Raw genomic sequence first — 21758 nt, 5'->3', positions numbered from 1 at the left:
AGGCGCAGATAAGAAGTAGGACTCGGATTCCTTGTCCCTAAAGAATAAGTTCTCTACGATACTGTCAGTCAACCATGGGGTGGCGCTGTGACCAGAGGTGAATGTGGAGGAGGAGAAGGGGTAAACTCTTCTCTTGTTCTTTCGTCTCTTGGGTGTAGAGCGTTGCGCAGCCGCCTGGGAGCTGGAGGGGGAGGGGCTAGGCAGCGAACCGGAATCGAGGGGCGGTTCCGGGGTGCGCGCGCCTCAACATCCGGGCATCGCCTTCTTCCTGTCCCGGCCTTCCCTGCGCTCCTGTGCCAAGAGAAAGCGGAAGTGAAGAAGAGACACTCCGGCTGCCTCTTAGCAACGCGAGGGGCGTCACGTGACACAACCAGCTGACTCCGGTAGAGAAAGACTCTGTGGCTGCAGCACTTGCCTGGCCTGGGACCCGAGCCGCACGGTCGCCGTCAGAATGTCGGGCAAAGACCGAATTGAAATCTTTCCCTCGCGAATGTAAGTAAAAGAATGGAACGAACACACTTACGGGTTCAGGAACACCGGCCCGGAGCCTCTGTCCCTTCACACCCTGGACCAGCAGCGAGGCACCTTGTTTCCTTGGCCGACTCTCAGCTCTTCTCAGACACTTCGTGAGTCCAGGGCGAAGCTCTTTGGCGGGCCCGCACACATTCCTCTGTTTGAACCGGACTGGGCAGAACGAGCCCAGCCGGTGAGAACAGGCGCCCGGCCTGCTGGATTTTATGAAGGCTCATTGACTTTACTCATTAATTGAGCTTTTCACCCCACATTCCTTTATTGAGCCGGGCACTAGCCTTACGTAGCTATAAATTTTCGTCACTTGTGTCTTAAGAGAGCTAAAGACAGACAAGCCGAGGAGGTTTCCCGATAATGCTTTGAAAAAGGAAGTTTACTACGATGGGAAGCAGGCTTCTAAGCCAAATTGGGGGTTGAATCCAATCACCGTAACGTGGACGTTAGGTTCGATAGTGGATCCCCTTGCTCCTTTTCCCTTGAAATGTTTGTCACCTGAGGTGGGAAGCTATCCCAGAATTTCTAAGGCACTCCTTTTGCTCTGTCACCATTGCATCTCATTCAGGCCTGTGTTAATATCACCCATCACGTTGTAAAGTGGATATTGTTTTATGTGTATTTACCACTGAACTACAAGCCCTCTCCAGGATGAGATCTCTTTTATTAATCCATAGAAGGTCCATTAAAAAAAATGGTGCCTGAATGAACCCATATTTTGGAATTTGGTCAGTCGTGGGCTTCCTTTGCCTGAATTCTTTGGCTGGAGAAATAGCATAGCACTCTAGGTGTTTGGCCAGTCTGTAAAGAAAATTTTGAAATTTTCTTAAATGTGCCTAAGAACATGTGGAAAGTAATAATTGTTCTTATTTGTCGTTTTCTCCCCTTTCTCTTCTTCTTTTTTTTTTTTTTTCTTTCACTAAGGAGCAGAAAGTCAGTTTTGGTTCTGAGAGATGTTTTGACTGTGGTCCTCTCTTTGGGGGACCTTTTGTTTTTCTTCATTCTGAATTTTTTCTCAGAGAATCTGAGGACTCTTAAATAAGAGTTATATTTAAACCCTAAACCTAGTTTTCTGTCTCTGCCTGGGTGGCTACAGCTTTTAATAAAATGAAGGGGGTTTTGTTTGGTTTTTACCTTTACCTGACTTTTCAATAGCTGTTTGTCCTAGGTGGACGCAATTCAGTTATGGAGAAAGGTAATGCCTGTGAAATAGTTAATGATCAGGACTACCCTGGGGTTACTGAGGATGGCAGAACGCTCAGCAGTTAAGGACTGACTCAGTCCAAACCTCTGCACTGAGATACCACCAAACTATTGTGGCTTCTAGCAGCCTAAGGCTCTGTTCCCAGGATGACTCTGGCTCCCAGTATAATGCCTGCCTGAGAAAACTCATTGCAGCCACAGCCAGGAGAATTTGCTCTTTGTTTTGTCCCACACCTGAGGATATGCCCTTGAGCGCCCTCCCTTAATTACCTGCTAGCAGACACAGTTGGCCTGATCATCACTTCTGACTATTTGCCTCCACTCTCACTCATTTTAAAATGCTTAATCACCTGTGCATAAATTGGAATGGAGCTCAGCTCTTTCCCCTCCTGTCAGTGGTTACTGAAAACATGTGTTTTTACCACTTTAATGACTGGCTGTTTTTAATCTTTGATAGTTATCAGAATGTTAACTTTTTTGTTTGTTTTTGAGATTAAGAGGCAAATACACTTCTTTGGGCTTAGACAAAAAAAAATAATAAGTTTGTGAAGGTGAAAATTGCTGTTTGAGAGGATTCAGCTTCCTGATTGAGAGGAAGATCAGGTGGAGGAAATCTTCTCTGTAAATATTTTCCCCAAGGCATATCAGCAAGTATTTTGTCATGTAGTCAGATGTCTTTGATTCAGCTGGAAACAAAGTCGTCATCCTAGCTGAAGGTCAAACATTTTTTGTAAAGCCAAGCAGCTCTAGAGCTTGTAACAGAACAGGTTTTTTTAAGAGCTAGGGTAGAAAACACACTAGGGATATCTGAGATACTTCCACCTTACGGTGTTATGCTTTGAAATGAGGTTGAAATGAAGCTGTTGTCTAGTTAGGCACCAGAGAGAGCAAAACAAGTTTAGAGTGGAAGCAAAAGAGGCATGAAGGTCGTGAAGTCAACAGAAGTCAGTCATATTCAGGTTCTAGTACATACTGGCTATAAGCCCTTGGGCAAGTCACCCTTGAGGCTCAAAAATTAAAATTTATTTCACAGAGATGCCACTGCTTAGGAGTAAATTTAAATTGGCATGTTAAACTCTTTTAATCAACCAATTCACCTTTTTACTATAAACTTACTGCAATCTGCAGTACTTGGATTTGACTTAAATTTTTTTTTGTCCTGAACTGAAAAATCTTTATTTATCCCTCATAGTGTAAATATTCATAAGTTTTACTGCAGAAATGTTAATGTTTGATTATAGGGTGTAACCAGGCCCCTCAGGGTTATTGTTATAGAACATAGTAAATGCATCATACTTTTCTAAAATCAAGCAAAGTCAGAATTCTTTTTTTTTTTTTTGGCTTAAATATGATTCAGCTCTTTTTTCTTTTTTTTTTTTTTTTTTTTGTTGTTGTTGTTGTTGTTGCTATTTCTTGGCATATGGAGGTTCCCAGGCTAGGGGTCGAATCGGAGCTGTAGCCACTGGCCTACGCCAGAGCCACAGCAACTCGGGATCCGAGCCGCGTCTGCAACCTACACCACAGCTCACGGCAATGCCGGATCCTTAACCCACTGAGCAAGGGCAGGGACCGAACCCGCGACCTCATGGTTCCTAGTCGGATTCGTTAACCACTGCGCCACGACAGGAACTCCTGATTCAGCTCTTTGAGCCCAAATTCTAATAGTGTCAACAACATAGTATATTAAGTGTACACATTCGGATGCAAACCTCCTGCTCAGGCTGGAACCAGCTTCACTCAGTTACATCTCCAGTGAGGCTAATCAATGCACGTCCAACCACTGATAGTATTTCAAAGAGAACTGTTCAACTGAAATGATTTATAATCAAGAAATGAAACAGTATGGCACATGGTTGGGGTACAGTGGACCTAGTTTTGAGCCTTAGTTTGAGCCTTGGTTAAGTCACTGGAGTAGAAGTCTGGTTCAAGTTTCTGCTCTATTTTTTCTTCACTGAGTGACTGTGGGAAAGTTGTTTCACTTTTCTAAGCCTCATTTTCCTATATTTGAAGATAATGTCTAAAGCCCTTTCTTTTTTTTTTGTCTTTTTGCCTTTTCTAGGGCCACTCCCGAAGCATATGGAGGTTCCCAGCCTAGGAGTCTAATCGGAGCTGTAGCCACCGGTCTACGCCAGAGCCACAGCAACGTGGGATCCGAGCTGCGTCTGCGACCTACACCACAGCTCACGTCAATGCCGGATCCTTTAACCCACTGAGCAAGGCCAGGGACCGAACCCGCAACCTCATGGTTCCTAGTTGGATTCGTTAACCACTGTGCCTCGACGGGAACTCCTAAAGCCCTTTCTAGCTCTAGAATTAGTAGCTTTTTGCCTGTGGTAGATTTCAGTATAATCTACAAATTTAGTCAAAGTTTAGCAAGAACTATTTTGCAGTTGATTGTAACACCAGTCATATGAAAGTATATCCCCTTAAACAAATCACCTTAAGTATGTTACACAATCTATTATTGAATCTTAGTACCACTTTTTTTCCTCACCATTAAATTTTATCTGGCATGTGGTAGCAAGAGTGGAAATGTCTGTCATTTCCATTCTTGCTGTTAATTTCAGGAATTCTGTCATTGCTTTCTTGACTTTGGTATTGGGATTTGTGGTGGGGGGGAAAGGTTGAAGTAAGGAGGTAAAGAGACTTCAGTGGCTTGTCAATTCTCAAGTGTGTTTACTTATATATGTTATTTGTAACCTAGCATCATTTACAAATTAATCAAGTGATTAGTAGTAGGGGCATCATTGATGATATCCAAACACTTAAGTGCCACGCTTTTTTTTTTTTTTTTTCCTTTCTCAGCCTCACCTGTGGCATATGGAAGTTCCTGGAGCTAGGGGTTGAATCAGAGCTGCAGCTGCTGGCCTATGCCACAGCAACACCTTATCCAAGTCGCATCTGTGAGCTACACCCGAAGCTTGCAGCAATGCCAATCCTTAACCCACTGAACCAGGCCAGAGATGGAACCCACATCATCACAAAGACATGAAGGAACCACAATGGGAACTCCAGTGCCACATTTTCAATGGAAAAAGTGAGAAATGGATTGTGGTATAAAATGCAGAAGGTACAATAGGATATAGTGTAAAGAGTAAATCCATTTTTTTTTAAAATTCAGCCTTATTTTCCAAAGGAAGCTGTGAACAGTTTCTGTGATCCTTTCTAGAACTACTCTATGTGTCTCTAAGCACATGTATCCCTTGCTTTGCATAACTAAGACTGTAATATTGGGAGCACATGCAGATCTACCTTCCTCTTTTTTTTAATGGCTGCATATCATTCTATTGTATGAACCATGTTTTGTGGAACATTTGCTTCCACCCTTTTGCTATTACAAATAAGGCTGGCAGGCTTATCCTTAACCTTGTGCATGTTTTTGTCTAAATGTTTAAGTAAAGCAGTGGGATAAATCCCTAAAAGTGGAATTGTTGGTCCTGAAGGTAAGTACATTTCAAATTTTGAAATACACTGGTGGATTTTTTTTTTTAAGTACTTACTACATCTCTAGTAGAAACATATATGTGTGTTTTAACTCACAGATCAAAATAAGCACTATGCTGGCCTCATAAAATAGAGCTCTGAGTAAGTTTTATTATGGTTTTAATAAGTGCCTATTTATTAAATTATTAATTATTTATTAAAGAATTGTTTGTTTTTTATATTTTTAGGGCCACACCCACGGCATATGGAGGTTCCCAGGCTAGGGGTCAAATTGGAGCTATAGCTGCCAGCCTACACCACAGCCACAGCAATGCCAGATCCTTAACCCACTGAGCGAGGCCAGGGATTGCGTCCTCATGGATGCTAGTCAGATTCATTTCCACTGAGCCATGACGGGAACTCCCTTGTTTTTGTTTTAAATAAAAAACCCTTCTCATTTATGGAACACAGGGTAGAAATACACAGTATTGAGAAACTAAGCCTGTCAGCCATAAATGCTATTATATATTCTTACTCTCAAGGAATGACATCAAAGCATAATTTTAACATCATATTGGGGAAGTATTTTTATTTCTTTTAAACAATGGGAATAAATGTCTTTAACTTTATCTACATAGGGCACAGACCATCATGAAGGCTCGGTTAAAAGGAGCACAAACAGGTCGAAACCTCCTGAAGAAAAAATCTGATGCCTTAACTCTTCGATTTCGACAGATCCTTAAGAAGATAATAGAGGTAGAATGAACATTGATTAGAACTGTATTTATTTTAGAAGTATCTATGGAAAATGTAGCATGGCCATTGACAATGTAATTAAATTTTTTCTTGCAAATGTAAAAATGCCATAAATCTAACAAGTTTCAGAAAGATGATTCAATAAAATTCAAGCTGTTTACTCTTGCCCCGGAACCCCACTTGATCTGCTCTGGCCCCTGCCTGCTCCTCTGATCTCATTTGGAGTTTTTTTTCTAATATCCTCCTTGAGGGCCTTTGCATTAGCCATTTCTTCTGCCTGAGATGCTCTTTCTTCGGTATTTCTTTGAACTGCTCTTCTGGCCTGTCTGGTAATTTTCTACCTTCTCCACTCGTCCCATTTTGTCTTCTTCAATTATTGGGTATTCTCAAACATTAAATATTCCTGATTTACTTTTTAAAATTTTATTGCAGTATTGTTAATTTACAATGTTGTGTTTCAGGTGTACAGCAAAGTGAATCAGCTGTACACATATGTATGTCCATTCTCTTTCAGATTCTTTTCCCATATAGGTTATTATACAGGTTATTGAGTAGAGTTCTGTGTGCTATAAAGTAGGTCCTTGTTGGCTATCTATTTTATATATAGTGGTTTGTATATGTTAATCCCAAACTCCTCATTTATCTCTCCCCTCTCCACATTTCCCCTTTGGGAACCATGAGGTTGATTTAGAAAGTCTGTTTTGCTTTTTAATTAGTTCATTTGTGTCACTTTAAAAATTAGCTTCCCCATGCATGTGATAACATGATATTTGTCTTTCTCTGACTTCATAATAATCTCTAGTTGCATCCATGTTGCTGCAGATGGCATTATTTCATTCTTTTTATGGCTGAGTAATATTCCATTGTTTATATGTACTATACCTTCTTTATCCATTCTTCTGAGTTGACATTTAGGTTGCTTCCATGTCTTGGCTATTGTAAATAGTTCTGCAGTGAACATTGGGGTACATGTATATTTTTTTTCTTTTTTTTTTTCCTCTTTTTTAGGGCTGCATTTGCAGCATATGGAGGTTTCCAGGCTAGGGGTTGAATTGGAGCTGTAACTGCTGGCCTATGCCACAGCCACAGCAATGCAGGATTCAAGCCGTGTCTGCAACCTACACCACAGCTCAGGGCAACGCCAGATCTTTAACCCACTGAGCAAGGCCAGGGATAGTACTCATAACCTCATGGTTACTTATCGAATTTGTTTCCCTTGTGCCACAACGGAACTCCTGGGGTGCATTTATGTTTTTGAACTGTGGTTTTCTCTGGATAAATGCCCAGGGGTGGGATTGCTGGGTCATGTGGTAGTTCTCTTTTTTGTTTTTTAAGGAACCTCTATACTCTTCTCCTTAGTAGTTGTACCAGTTTATATGCCACCTACAGTGTAGGAGGGTTCCCCTTTTCCACTCCCTTTCTAGCATTTATTGTTGCAGACTTTTTTTTTTTAAGGGCATCACCCACAGCATGTGGAAGTTCCCAGGCTAGGGATCGAATCGGAGCTCTAGCTGCCAGCCTATATCACAGCCACAGCAGCATGGGATCCAAGCCGTGTCTGCGACCTACGCGACAGCTCATGGCAATGCCAGATCCTTAACCCAATGAGCAAGGCCAGGGATCGAACCCGCAACCTCATGGTTCCTAGTTGGATTCTTTTCCACTGCACCACAACGGGAACTCCTCTTGTTTGTAGACATTTTTTTTTTTAAATTACTCATTGAATTTATTACATTTAGAGTTGTACAATGATCAGCACAATCAAATTTTATAGGATTTCCATCCCACAACCCCAGCTCATCTCCCCAGCCTCTGAACTGTCTCCTTTGGAAACCATAAGGTTTTCAAAGTCTGTGAGTCAGTATCTGTTCTGCAAAGAAGTTTATTTTGTCCCTTTTTCACATTCCACGTCAGTGAAAGCATTTGATGTTGGTGTCTCATTGTCTAACTGACTTCACTTAGCATGATAATTTCTAGGTCCATCCATGTTGCTAAAAATGCTAGTATTTCATTCCTTTTAATGGCTGAGTAATATTCCACTGTGTATATGTACCACATCTTTTTGATCCACTCCTCTGTTGATGGACATTTTGGTTGTTTCCATGTCTTGGCTATTGAAGATAGTGCTGCAATGAACATTGGAGTACATGTGTCTTTGCGAGTCATGGTTTTCTCTGGATAGATGCCCAGGAGTGGGATTGCTCCTGATGTGGCCTCCTCTTTGTCTTCTGTAGTAGAATATCTTTTTGAAAGTTTCTGGTCCATTTGGTTGAAGATTGCTCAGCATCTAGTTGTTAATTTTTAGGAGAGAGGTTGAGCTCCAGTCTTTCTATTCTGCCATCTTGTTTGTAAACTTTTTGATGTTGGCCATTCTGACTGGTGTGAAGTGATACTCCAGAATTTTTTTTTTGCCTTTTGTAGGGCTGCTCCCGTGGCATATGGAGGTTCCCAGGCTAGGGGTCTAATCAGAGCTGTAGCCACCGGCCACAGCCACAGCCACAGCAACGCAGGATCTGAGCTGCATCTGCGACCTACACCACAGCTCTCGGCAACACCGGATCCTTAACCCACTGAGCAAGGCCAGGGATTGAACCCACAACCTCATGGTTCCTAGTCGGATTTGTTAACCACTGAGCCACGATGGGAACTCCCTCCAGATTTATTTTAGAATTACTATGCCATTAGGATTTTAACTGTACTGCAGTGAATTTAAATGGTTAATTTGAGCACACTGACATGGTCCCAAGATAGGCCCTTCACCTAAGATTCAGTTTTCTGTTTCTTAGTGTTTTTATTCTTATATTTTGATTATAAAATTCATGATTTTGCAAAATCGTTAGTTACCATAACCGAAACTGCTCAAACAAAATTGGAGATACTTATCTGTTACCAAATGAATATTTACATGTACACTTGGCATAAAATAATGATGGTTATTAAAGAAACATTATTATATAATTTTTCCCTGTAAAAAAACTTGATTGAATCAGCTGTTGGTTTATGCTTTTTCCAGACTAAAATGTTGATGGGTGAAGTGATGAGAGAAGCTGCTTTTTCACTTGCCGAGGCCAAGTTCACAGCAGGGGACTTCAGGTAAGAGGACTTAAGTGGGGAGTTTTGAAAACAAAGTGCAGTCATGTTCATAATTTCATTTCAAAGCCACTTTTAAATTAAAAGAAAAACACATTAAAGGCAAAGGACATAGTAGTAATAAAAAAGAAACACTTCTGACCCCCATCATTTTAACACTGTTGTTTTTATTACTACCTACATGTATCTGTTAACATCAGTTACATGGTTGCAGACACAGGATACTTAATATCTTAACACTCAGTTTTTCTTTTTCTTTCTTTCTTTGTTTTCTTTCTTTTTTTTTTTTTTTTTTTTTTTTGCTTTTTAGGAACTTCACCTGCTGCACATGGAAGTTTCCAGGCTAGGGGTCAAATTGGAACTGCAGCTGCCAGCCTGCACCACAGCCACAGCAACAGGGGATCACAGCCTTGTCTGCGACCTGCATCACAGTTCATGGTAACGTCAGCTCCTTAAACCATGAGCGAGGCCAGGGATCGAACCCACATCCTCATGGATACTAGTCAGATTCATAATGGGAACTCCCTCAATTTTCATTTAACATTGTATCATAGGAGTTCCTGTCGTGGCTCAGCGGGAATAAATCTGACTGGTAGCCATGATGATGCAGGTTTGATTCCTGGCCTCAGTGGGTTAAGGATGCAGCATTGCCATGAGCTGTGGTGTAGGTCGAAGATGCAGCTCAGATCTCAAGTTGCTGTGGCTGTGGTGTAGGCCAGTGGCTACAGCTGTGATTCAACTCCTAGCCTGGGAACCAACATATGCCATGGATGCAGCTCTGAAAAGACAAAAAAATAATATAATATTGTATCATAAACATTTTTCCTTGTTTTCACATAGCTGCATAATCTTTCTGTAGGTGTATGATAATGTTTTCCTGGAATGGGGGGCATTTGCGTTGATTGTCAGATTTTTGGAATATTAGGAAAGGTGCTATGGATATTTTTATGTATGTTTTTGTTTTACCGAATTATTTCCTTAGGAAAATTTTCAAGAATGGAATTGATTGTTTAAAGACCATGGATTTATGGCTTTTGTCAATATATGATTTACAAAGCATGCAAAATGGCTTAGTTATTGCTTACATATGTTTTGTTATGTCATTTGATTCTCTAGATAAGCCTGTGTGGTGGACCAGGCAAGCATTGTTATTCTCGGTTTAAGTTCACTGCTTTCCTGAAGTCAAATGACTGTTTAGGGGCAAAAGCGTAAGTTGTTTTCAGGGTTGGTTTTTTTGCTTTTTAGGGCTGCGCACATGGCATATGGAAGTTCCCAGGCTAGGGGTTGAATCTGAGTTATAGCTGCTGGCCTACACCACAGCCACCGCAACATGGGATCTGAACCACGTCTGCAACCTACACCACAACTCATGGCAATGCAGGATCCTTAACCCACTGAACGGGGCCAGGAATCACGACCTCATGGATACTAGTCAGGTTCATTTCTGCTGAGCCACAATGGGACTCCCTCTTTTAAGGGTTTTTTATTTTAGTTTTCTTTACCCATTCTTAGTGTTATCTGGGAACATTACCTATGGGCAGTTTTACAGCCTGAAGTGCATAAGACCTTTAGAAGTAGGAGGCTTTAATTTTGCCAATGTCAGTAGGATGCGTTGACTTTTCCATGAGACGGAGGGAATCAGTAGTGTGTAAGGGTATGCAGGTAGTGTGAATGTGTTTGAGAGTAGTTATGGGGAAAACACTTTATTTTGTGGTAATAACAGGTTGAGACAAAGCCAGATAGGTGCCAGGGTAAAGGAATTGAACTCCTGCTTAGCTAGACCTGGATGGTTTTGAAAAGCAAACCTAGAAAGAAGGAACATTTTTCTCAAAATTATATTATTGGAATGAAAATCCCTAAAGTCACATCCATGCACCATGTGTCTGACTGAAAACTCAAGCAGTCCATGTACATTAAAGTCATTCTTTGTATTTGTATGGCTAATGTTTGAATATTGTTCATTCTTTGCTCTCTGAGGCCCTCTTCTGGCATCAGTGATCTCCCTTTCTGAAAAAAGTCATCAAAACATACTTAATTGTGACATCTTTGTTTTTTTATTTTTTTATTACCCAATGAATTTATTACATTTAGAGTTGTACAATGATCAGCACAATCAAATTTTATAGGATTTCCATCCCACAACCCCAGTGCATCCCCTCACCCCCCAAACTGTCTCTTTTGGAAACCATAAGGTTTTCAAAGTCTGTGAGTCAGTATCTGTTCTGCAAAGAGGTTCATTGTGTCCTTTTTTTAGATTCCACATGTAAGTGATATCATTTGATGTTGGTGTCTCATTGTCTGACTTCACTTAGCATGATAATTTCCAGGTCCATCCATGTTGCTAAAAATGCCGGTATTTCTTTCCTTTTTAATGCTGAGTAATATTCCATTGTGTATATGTACCACATCTTTTTGACCCACTCCTCTGTCGATGGACATTTTGATTGTTTCCATGTCTTGGCTATTGAAGATAGTGCTGCAATGAACATTGGAGTACATGTGTCTTTTCAAGTCATGGTTTTCTCTGGATAGATGCCCAGGAGTGGGATTGCTGGGTCAAACGGTAGATCTATTTCTAGTTTTCTGAGGAATCTCCATACTGCTTTCCACAGTGGCTGCACCAATTTACAATCCCACCAACAGTGTTATAGGGTTCCTTTTTCTCCACACCTTCTCCAGCACTTCTTGTTTGTAGACTTTTGGATGACGGCCATTCTGGCTGTTGTAAGGTGGTACCTCATAGTGGTTTTGATTTGTATTTCTGTAATAATGAGTGCTGTCGATGTGACATCTTTGTTGAAATCTCTTGATGGGTCCTATTGGTTTATTTCCTACTCCAAACACTCAACTAAATCAAGGCCTTTCCTTTTTCTGCAGCACCACAGTTATCCAAAACGTAAATAAAGCCCAAGTGAAGATTAGAGCAAAGAAAGATAATGTAGCAGGTAACTTTTCAACCTTTTAGAACCCTTAGGGGAGAAAAGATGATGTATTAAAATTAACCTGTTTATATGGCAAGATCTTGATGTCCCAATTCCTCTTTTCTTCTTAGAAAAAGTTGATTGGCTTTACATGTTAAAACCATCGTTAACTGGTGATTGCCGGGGGATAGAACTGGTCAGTGGATATGAGGGAAATGAGGAACTGGTTGTTCAGTGGATATAAATTTACAGTTACACAGAGAAATACATTAGAGAGACCTGCCATACAGTAGTGTCTGTAGTTATAGTTAATAATATGGTATTGTGCACTTAAAAGCTTAAGAAGGTAGATCTCACATTGAGTGTTCTTAACACACATGCATGCACACACACACAAAAAGGGACACAAGAAACCTTTAGGGGATGGTGGATATATTTATTACCTTGATTGTGATGATGGTTTCATGGGTGTATGCATATGCCTAAACTTATCAAAATGTGTGCATTGTATGTGAAAGGACATGTTTGTGAATCTTTATGTTTCATTGTTTAACAGGTGTTACTTTGCCAGTATTTGAACATTATCATGAAGGAACCGACAGTAAGTGTGAAATTTTTTATGGGTATGTCTCTGGTTCTCCGAATTCTTTTTTTATTTTATTGGCGTATAGTTGCTTTACAGTGCTGGTGTTAGTTTCAGGTGTATAACAGAGTGATTCAGTTATACATATTCCTATATTCATTCTTTTTCAGATTCTTTTCCCATATAAGTTATCACAGAATGTTGTGTAGAGTTCCCTGTACTGTACAGTAGTTCCTTGTGGGTCATCAGTTTTGTATATGGTGGTGTATATATGTTAATCCCAAACTCCTAATTTATCCCTTTCCCCCACATTTCCCCTTTGCTAACCACAAGTTTTCTTTTTTCTTCTTCTTCTTCTTCTTTTTTTTTTTTTTGGTCTTTTTAGGCCCTGCTCTTGGCATATGGAGGTTCTCAGGCTAGGAGTCAAATTGGAGCTGTAGCTGGTGGCCTGCACCACAGCCGCAGCCATGCCAGATCAAGCCTCATCTGCAACCTACATCACAGCTCATGGCAACACCAGATCCTTAACCCACTGAGCAAGGCCAGGGATCGAGCCTGCATCTTCATGGATGCTATAGTCAGATTTGTTTCCGCTGAGCTACGATGGGAATTCCCTAAGTTTGTTTTCTTAATCTGTGCTTCCCATTCTTTAAATGGACCTTATTCTTTTTTTTTTGTCTTTGCTATTTCTTTGCGCCGCTCCCTCGGCATATGAAGGTTCCCAGGCTAGGGGTCGAATTGGAGCTGTAGCCACTGGCCTGTGCCAGAGCCACAGCAACACGGGATCTGAGCCGCATCTGCAACCTACACCACAGCTCGTTAACCCACTGAGCGAGGGCAGGGACCGAACCCGCAACCTCCTGGTTCCTAGTCGGATTCGTTAACCACTGTGCCACGCCGGGAACTCCTGGACCTTATTCTGAAAAATGGTGCTAGATAGACCTTCTTAGAGTTAGTTCAGTGGTTCCAGTGTTGGAAACCACCTTATCAGATAGAGCTGTGATAATAGTTGATCAGTTAATCAAAAAAATTATGGCAGAGAGTCATAAAATACTGTGCATGGCTTAACATATTTCAATCTAGAAATGTAGAGAGAGTCATTTGCCATTTTTAAAATACAAGGCTATGGCCTTTCTTTGAGTATGAATCTACTGATTAGATTTCTGTGTTGTCTTTCTCCATAAACCCATACCCATAACACCTTGTTTAAATTTCCAGTCTCTTTAAAGTGGAATAATATCTTTGACACCGTGGTACAATATGAATGCTGAATTGTCCTACATTTTTATAGCCAGCCTACTCTCAGTTTTTCATAGTTGTCTTCCCTTTTTCTAATTTGACAGCATGTTTTGAGTAGTAAGGCGTCTTCATTGAGTCTTCTGAAAATAATCAGCTTTTCTTCTTAGAAAAATATTTTTTCTTTGGCCCTCATATTTTATTGTTTCACATAGAATATTTAATGTGGCTTGAATAAAGAAGTAGAGTATTCTAGAGTCACGTGTTAACAGAGTGTCCCTGTACTGGGGCATCAGACAGTGTGATCTCCAAAGGGAAGCAGCACATTGGTTAATCCTGTAAACTTCTGAAGGTTGGTCAAAAGTTTCTCCTGTACTTATATTTAGAATAGTATTTTTGCGCAGAACTATTCAGCAGCATGTCCTATAGTAGAGGGAGCGAAATGCGCACTTCGTGTTTGCATTTAATAGGGTTAGTGAATGTGTTTTTCCATGTTTTTTGTTATTCTGACTGGTCTTCTTTTGGGGAAGATTATTTATACTCTCAATACAAATGTCGTCTGACTGGTTCTTTCAGGTTATGAGCTGACTGGTTTAGCCAGAGGTGGGGAACAGTTGGCTAAACTGAAGAGGAATTATGCCAAAGCAGTGGAACTGCTGGTGGAACTAGCTTCGCTGCAGGTAAGCAGCAACAGAGCTGGAGAACTCCTGCTGTTGATTTGTCGTAGTCGAGTTGGGGAGATTCAGACCTTCCATCAGAGCATACTGCACTTAGAAAGGGAAACCGTTTCCATGGACCAGTGTGAAACTAACCAGAAATGTTTTGATTTCTGAAATGGTGGCTTTCTGCACCGTTGTCCCTGTTTTTTTTATTGCTAACAGAATGTTTGTGCAGTGGTGTAGTTTCAACTCTTGGCTAAGTGAGAGCAATGGTCAATACTAGATTTAAATGTAAATATAATACGGTGTATGCATGAAAGCCAACTTTCTTCCTGTGTGGTCAGTGGATACATATCTAGGTCATTAGTGTACGATTCTCTCTTCTTGCCATTTTTATAACTTTAGGTGAGTCTGAAGTAAACAAATTCTAATAGGATGGAAATAATGTTAGCTCTAAGGAAATCTCAGAAGAATTTTGTTTAAGTAGGTTGACTAGAGGTAAGACTTCATTTCCAGATGTTTTCTACACGTGCCGAGTGAAGCCAGGTAGACGGGGTGATTACGAAGACTGTGCTTACATTGGTAATTTATCTTCTTATTTTAGACTTCCTTTGTTACTTTGGATGAAGCTATTAAGATAACCAACAGGCGTGTAAATGCCATTGAACACGGTGAGTGGAAGCTGCTGAGAGGCTCTTTGTTCATCCTCTTATCCACACCTCCACATTTGTCATGCACCTGCTAGGAATCAGGCACTGTCACCTGGTGAATAAGCTATTGCCCCTGCCCACCGTGGGAAGGGCAGTGAGTTAGTAGTGTTAGTAAATCCTTTGGTAGAAGTGTGTATGATACAGGGAGAGTCACAGGGGAGTGGCGAGTTTAAAGTTATGGGATGTATTATTCATTTCAGACTATTAATGAATAGTGAAACTATGTCCCAAGAGCCCAAGTGTTTTCATAAATTCTTCTCAGTGAGTGAGTGATAAACCTTTTTGAATACATGAGGTATTTAACTTTAAGTTTCTCTCCCTCAGGCTCTATGTCCTGTTCCCATGCTGTTCTCCTTGATTTCTAAAAACAAATTTTCCCATTTGATGCATTTATTTTCCATGTCTCTTTTTTTCACTATTTTAAAACTATGACTCCTGAATGTTGCCACAGTACTTTTTCTTCAAGAAACTCAGTTTTTATTCAAGAAACATTTATTCAGTTTTAAGGTAAGAAAGGTGCAAAATTTGAACAGCCAAGAAATTACTTTGATTGGGCTCTATTAGTGTGAAAGAGGAAGTTTATGTCATTTTTTAAAAAACTGGAAACACATTTCCTGACTGCTTGGCTAGTGCCAGGCCTTATGCGTGGAGTTGCAAGCAAAACAAAATGGATAAGGTAACAGTTTTAGTTCTTAAGGAGTTCGCCTTCTAAAAGCAGAAGAGGCAATGTAAGGGAGTTCCAGTTGTGGCTCAGCAGAAACGACTCTGACTGGTATCCATGAGGATGCCGGCTCGATCCCTGGCCTTGCTCTGTGGGTTAAGGATCTGGCATTGCTGTGAGCTGTGGTGTAGGTCACAGACACTGCTCAGATCCCGAGTTGGTGTGGCAGTGGCGTAGGCCAGCAGCTACAGCTCCGATTTGACCCCTAGCCTGGGAACTTCCATATGACATGGGTACAGCCCTAAAAAGACAAAAAAATTCTGTGTAAGGTAGAACCTTATGACTGACACACAATTCAACTGTATTCTCTCTGCTCGATGTTTCACTTTTTTTTTTGTCTTTTTGTCTTTTTAGAGCCGCGCCCATGGCATATGGAGGTTCCAAGGCTAGGGGTCAAATCGGAACTGTAGCCGCTGGCCTACACCAGAGCCACAGCAACACGGGATCCCAGCCGTGTCTGCCACCTACACCACAGCTCACAGCAACACTGGATCCTAACCCACTTAGCAAGGCCAGGGATCAAACCTGCTTCCTCATGGATACCAGTCAGGTTCATTAACCACTGAGCCATGACAGGAACTCCTGTTTCACTTTTTAACAGTGAATTGCTATTAAATTTAAAATAACATCTGTGGTTCAGTGTTATATATTAATATAAATTCTGTATATTCATTTTGTATATATCATGGTCCAGTGTTACCTGTGCATAGAAAAGACAGTACAAAGGTATATACCAGAATATTTATAAGTTAATGATGGGTGGTTGGATTATACTTCATTTCTTTTTGAGTTTCTGTTTTTTACATTAAAAGTACACTTATTTTAGTTAGAAAAAATAAGTTATTATACAAGTGAACACTGGTAGTTTGAAAGAAGGTTTGAAGTTCTCACATGTGTAAATTTTTTTAAACCGCAGTCATCATTCCTCGGATTGAACGCACCCTTGCTTATATCATCACAGAGCTGGATGAGAGAGAGCGAGAAGAGTTCTATAGGTTTGTTGGAACTGGCAGTTACTGATCATTTTTTTTGTTTTTCTATATTCCAAAAGCTCAATTTGCTGAGGGACTTGTTGGCTTATGTTCTTTAGAATTAGCACAACTTGTATTTTATTCTGATAAATAAGAAGCAAGAAATAATATTGCCAAAGGCTGTGGAAGCAAATCAATGCCAGTTTTTACACATAACTAAGCTATGGTATCTCTGAAAACTTAGGCCCTTGAGATAAACTATTAGTAGTTTATCTTGATAATTCTTTAAAAAGGAACTGACTTAGATTGGTGTCTCTCACATAAAAAGAAATTGGAATTCATCAGTCAGTTAACAGGTATGTATTGCATATCGAAAGTGTTCCAGGGGAAATTATAAAAGCATTTGGGGGCAGTATGTAATAGTATAAATCATAATCATTCGACAATAAATGTTAAACAGGTGGTATGCAGGAGTCAGTGTGCCAGGCTCAGAGAAGTGAGAGAGAGGTGAAGGCAGGCATCAGGAAAGACATGGCTGTCTTGGGCTTTGAGTAGCATCTGAGTATGATTTATAATCATTGTTACTAGAATTTGTTTTGTCCTTCAGTGATGTGTAGGGTTATAGTGATCCATATTGAATGATCTAAAATTTTAATGTGTGAATGCTCAGAATCTATTCCATTATCAGGGAGTGGACTTCAAAGTTTATTCACTCTTTGAGTTGGGGCTTATGAAATCAGTTATGCTTAGAATATGTGTGTTTCTGCCTCAAATCTTTTTTAAAAAATGGATTATAAATTATTTAAATTGAAATGAATAAAGATAGAATTTTGTTCTATTTTGTAGGTGTTTATTATCCTTGTTAATAAATAGAAGGGATTCTACTTAGTAACAAAACAGTTTTCAGAAAATTCCCTCCCTTACTTTCCAGGTTAAAGAAAATACAAGAGAAGAAAAAGATTCTCAAGGAAAAGTCTGAGAAAGACTTGGAACAACGAAGGGCAGCTGGAGAGGCGATGGAGCCTGCTAATCTTCTGGCTGAGGAGAAGGATGAGGATCTTCTGTTTGAATAATCTTTCCTTCTCTGGTTCTTTCAGAAGGCCTAACATGGCACCATTATAATTCACGGTGTATAGATTTGGAACATGTGGCCATTTATTATTTGGCCTCAGAATTTCACTGGTTGTAAAATTTCCCTGGACATTTGCTTATGGTATTACCTTTGCAGAATCATAATTCTACAACTATTTACCATCAATGACATTTGTAGAATCTGCCCAGAAACTTGTAGATTTTGCAGAAGTGTCACTGTACTCCATGTATATGTATGTTACAAGTGATTTGCTTACCAAGCGTATTCTGAAATTCCCCCTAGGAAACGACAGTGGTCTCAGCCAGCTCCTGCTGGAGCACCCTTTGTTCCTGCCTACTCGCATGCTTTGGCACCTTTGTCTGAGACTGCAGCCATCCTTGTGTTAGATACTGTAGTACTTCTCTCCTCAAGCTTTATGAAAATCTTCAGATTTTTTTTTTTTTCCTTGAATGGTAGGTCTCTGTCCTCTCTATCACGGGAACAGTTCTGCCATTCAGATGTGACTGGTATCAACAGTAAAATGATTTAAAAATGAGTCGTTTGCTTCTGCTAATCTCAAACTCCCAGTCCTTCCCTCCCCATCCTACCCTCCACCTTGGCAACCACAGGTCTGTTACCTATATCCTGAGTCTGTTTCTGCTTCATAGGTATGTTGATTTGTGTCATATTTTAAATTCCACATGTAAGTGATAACATGTGGTATTTGTCTTTCCCTTTCTGACTTATTTTGCTTAGTATGATAATCTCTAGGTGCATCCATGTCTCTGCAAATGGCATTATTTCATCCTTCTTGATGGGGCAGGGTAATATTCCATATTGTGTGTGTGTGCGCAGGTCTGTCCCATCTTCTTTATCCAGTCATCTGTTGATGGACATTTAAATTGTATTCATGTGTTGGCTATTATAAATAGTACTGCTATGAACATAGGAGTGCGTGTACTTTTTTGAATTATAATTTTGTCTAGGCATATGAACAGGATTGGGATTGCTGCATTATGTGGCAACTCTTTAGTTTCTTGAGGAACCTCTGTACAGTTATCCATAGTGGCTGCACCAATTTACATTCCCACCAACAGTGTAAGAGGGTTTCCTTTTCTCTACACCCTCTTACACTATTTATTATTTGTAGTTTTTTTTGTTTTTTTTTTTTTTACTTTTTTGGCTGCACCTGCGGCACATGGAATTTCTCTGGCTAGGGATTGAATCTGAGCTGCAGTTGTGACCTGTGCCACAGCTGTGTCAATACCAGATCCTCAACCCACTGTGTCCAGCTGGAGATTGAACCCGCCTCGCCGCAGAGACAATGTTGGATCCTTAACTTGCTGCACCACAGCAGGAACGTCTGTTTATAGACTTTTTAATGATGGCCGTTATGACTGGTGTGAGGTGGTAACCTCATTGTAGTTTTTATTTGCGTTTCTCTAATAATTAGCAATGTTGAGCCTCTTTTCATGTGCCGATTGATCACTTGTATATCTTTGGAGAAATGTCTGTTTAGGTCTGCCTATTTTTCAATTGGGTTTTTTTGGTATTGAACTGTAGGAGCTGTTTATATATATAAGCCCTGTGCAGTTGCTTGCATCATTTGCAAATATTTTCTCCCATTCTGTACATTGTCTTTTCACTTTGTTTATAGTTTCCTTTGCTGTGAAATGCTTGGAAGTTTGATTACATATCATTTGTTTATTTTTGCTTTTCTATTGCCATGGGAGACTGACCTGAAAAGACACTGGTATGATTTATTAGAGAATGTTTTGCCTATGTTCTCTTCTATGAGTTTTATGGTGTCTTGTCTTATATATAAAAACAGTTGATTCACATAGGACAGTGTGGTTAGGTCTACTCCAGATGCAGCTTGATTCAAGGGATCCTGGTGTTTACAAGTTCTGGCTTCATTTCTCTGTGCTTTTCTTTTTTTGTAAAAACTCAGTGAATTTTGTTGTATTTGTAGTTGTACAACCATCACAAGCCACATTTACAATACTTCTATCCCAAACCGCCAGCCTATTCCCCCACCCCCCCCAGCCTGTCTTCTTTGGTAACCATAAGTTTTTCAAAGTCTGTGAGTCAGTTTCTTTCTTTTCTTTTTTTAATTTTTTTTTATTTTTGGTTCTTTTAGGGCTGCACCTGTAGCAAATGGGAGTTCCTGGGCTAGGGGTTGAATCCGAGCTGCAGCTGCCGGCCTATGCCACAGCCACAGCAACGTGGGATCCTTAACCCATTGAGCAAGGCCAGGGATCAAACCCGCATCCTCATGGATGCTAGTCAGATTCGTTTCTGCTGAGCCATGACAGGAACTCTGTGAGTCAGTTTATGTTCTTCAGAGAAGGTCACTGTATCCTTTTTTAAGATTCCACATAGATGATAGTGTATGATGTTGGTGTCTCATGGTCTAATATCACTTAGCATGATAATTTTGAGGTCCATCCATGTTGCTGCATGTGCCATTATTTCATCACTTTTTATGGCTGAGTAATATTCCATTGTATATTTGTACTACATCTTCTTTATCAACTCCTTTGTCAATGGACATTTAGGTTGCTTCCATGTCTTGGTTATTGTCTATACTCCTGCAGTGAATATTGGGGTACATGTATCTTTTTGAGTTCTGGTGTTCTCCTGAATGATAGGTGCCTAGGAGTGGGATTGCTGCATCAAATGGTAATTCTATTTTTAGTTTTTTGAGGAATCTCCATACTGTTTTCCATAGTGGTTGCACCAATTTACATTCCTACCAACAGCATTTGTAATTTGTTGACTTTTTAATGATGGCCATTCTGGCTGGCGTAAGGTGGTACCTTACATTAGTTTTAATTTGCATTTCTCTAATAATTAGCAATGATAAACATCTTTTTTTATGTTATATAATGATTTTGTTTTTCCATTATAGCTGGTTTACAGTGTTCTGTCAATTTTCTACTGTACAGCATGGTGATGCAATTACCCATACATGTATACGTTCTTTTTTCTCACATTATCATGCTCCATCATAAGTGACCAGACATAGTTCCCAGTGCTACACAGCAGGATCTCATTGCTAATCTGTTCCAAAGGCAATAATACGCATCTATTAACCCAAGCTCCCAAACCATCCCATTCCCTCCCCCTTGGAAACCACAAGTCTATTCTCCAAGTCCATGATTTTCTTTTCTGTGGAAAGGTTCATTTGTGCTGTATATTAGATTCCAGATATAAGTGATATCATGTGGTATTTGTCGTTCTCTCTCTTTTTTTTTTCTTGTCTTTTCTAGGGCTGCTCCCGCAGCACATGGAGGTTCCCAGACTAGGGGTCTAATTGGAGCTGTTGCTGCCAGCCTACACCAGAGCCACAGCAACACCAGATCCAAGCCACATCTGAGACCTACACCACAGGTCACGGCAATGCCGGATCCTTAACCCACTGAGCAAGGCCAGGGATCGAACCTGCAACCTCATGGTTCTTAGTCGGATTCGTTAACCACTGAGCCACAACAGGAACTCCTGTCATTCTCTTTCTGACTTAATTCACTTAGTATGAGCGTCTCTAGTTCCAACCATGTTGTTGCAAATGGCATTATTTTGTTCTTTTTATGGCTGAGTAGTATTCCATTGTGTATATATACCACATCTTCCTAATCCAATCATCTGTCGATGGCCATTTGGGTTGTTTCCATGTCTTGGCTGTTGTGAATAGTGCTGCAGTGAACATGCAGGTGCATGTGTCTTTTTCAAGGAAAGTTTTATCTGGATATATGCCCCACAGTGGGATTGCTGGGTCGTATGTTCTCTGTATAGATTTCTAAGGTACCTCCATACTGTTCTCCATAGTGGCTGTACCAGCTTACATTCTCACCAACAGTGCGGGAGGGTTCCCTTTTCTCCACACCC

The 21758-nt window shown here is 40.4% G+C and overlaps 1 protein-coding gene across 1 annotated transcript; it reads left to right on the top strand.

Annotated features, from left to right (window-relative positions):
- Window positions 1-236: 236 nt before the first annotated feature.
- On the top strand, window positions 237-18426 carry ATP6V1D (ATPase H+ transporting V1 subunit D). The gene is made up of 9 exons (XM_047796997.1): window positions 237-492; window positions 5790-5907; window positions 8921-9000; window positions 11875-11942; window positions 12475-12519; window positions 14314-14417; window positions 15001-15067; window positions 16744-16822; window positions 17730-18426. The coding sequence occupies exons 1-9, from the start codon at window positions 452-454 to the stop codon at window positions 17869-17871; spliced, it is 744 nt and encodes a 247-aa protein (XP_047652953.1). The 5' UTR covers window positions 237-451; the 3' UTR covers window positions 17872-18426.
- The last annotated feature ends 3332 nt before the right edge of the window (window positions 18427-21758 follow it).

The sequence above is a fragment of the Phacochoerus africanus genome, chromosome 9 (genome assembly GCF_016906955.1).
Source record: "Phacochoerus africanus isolate WHEZ1 chromosome 9, ROS_Pafr_v1, whole genome shotgun sequence".
Classification (NCBI taxonomy): domain Eukaryota; kingdom Metazoa; phylum Chordata; class Mammalia; order Artiodactyla; family Suidae; genus Phacochoerus; species Phacochoerus africanus.
The sequence above is the reverse complement of the archived record's forward strand: the minus strand, read 5'-3'. Positions and strand labels throughout refer to the sequence as shown.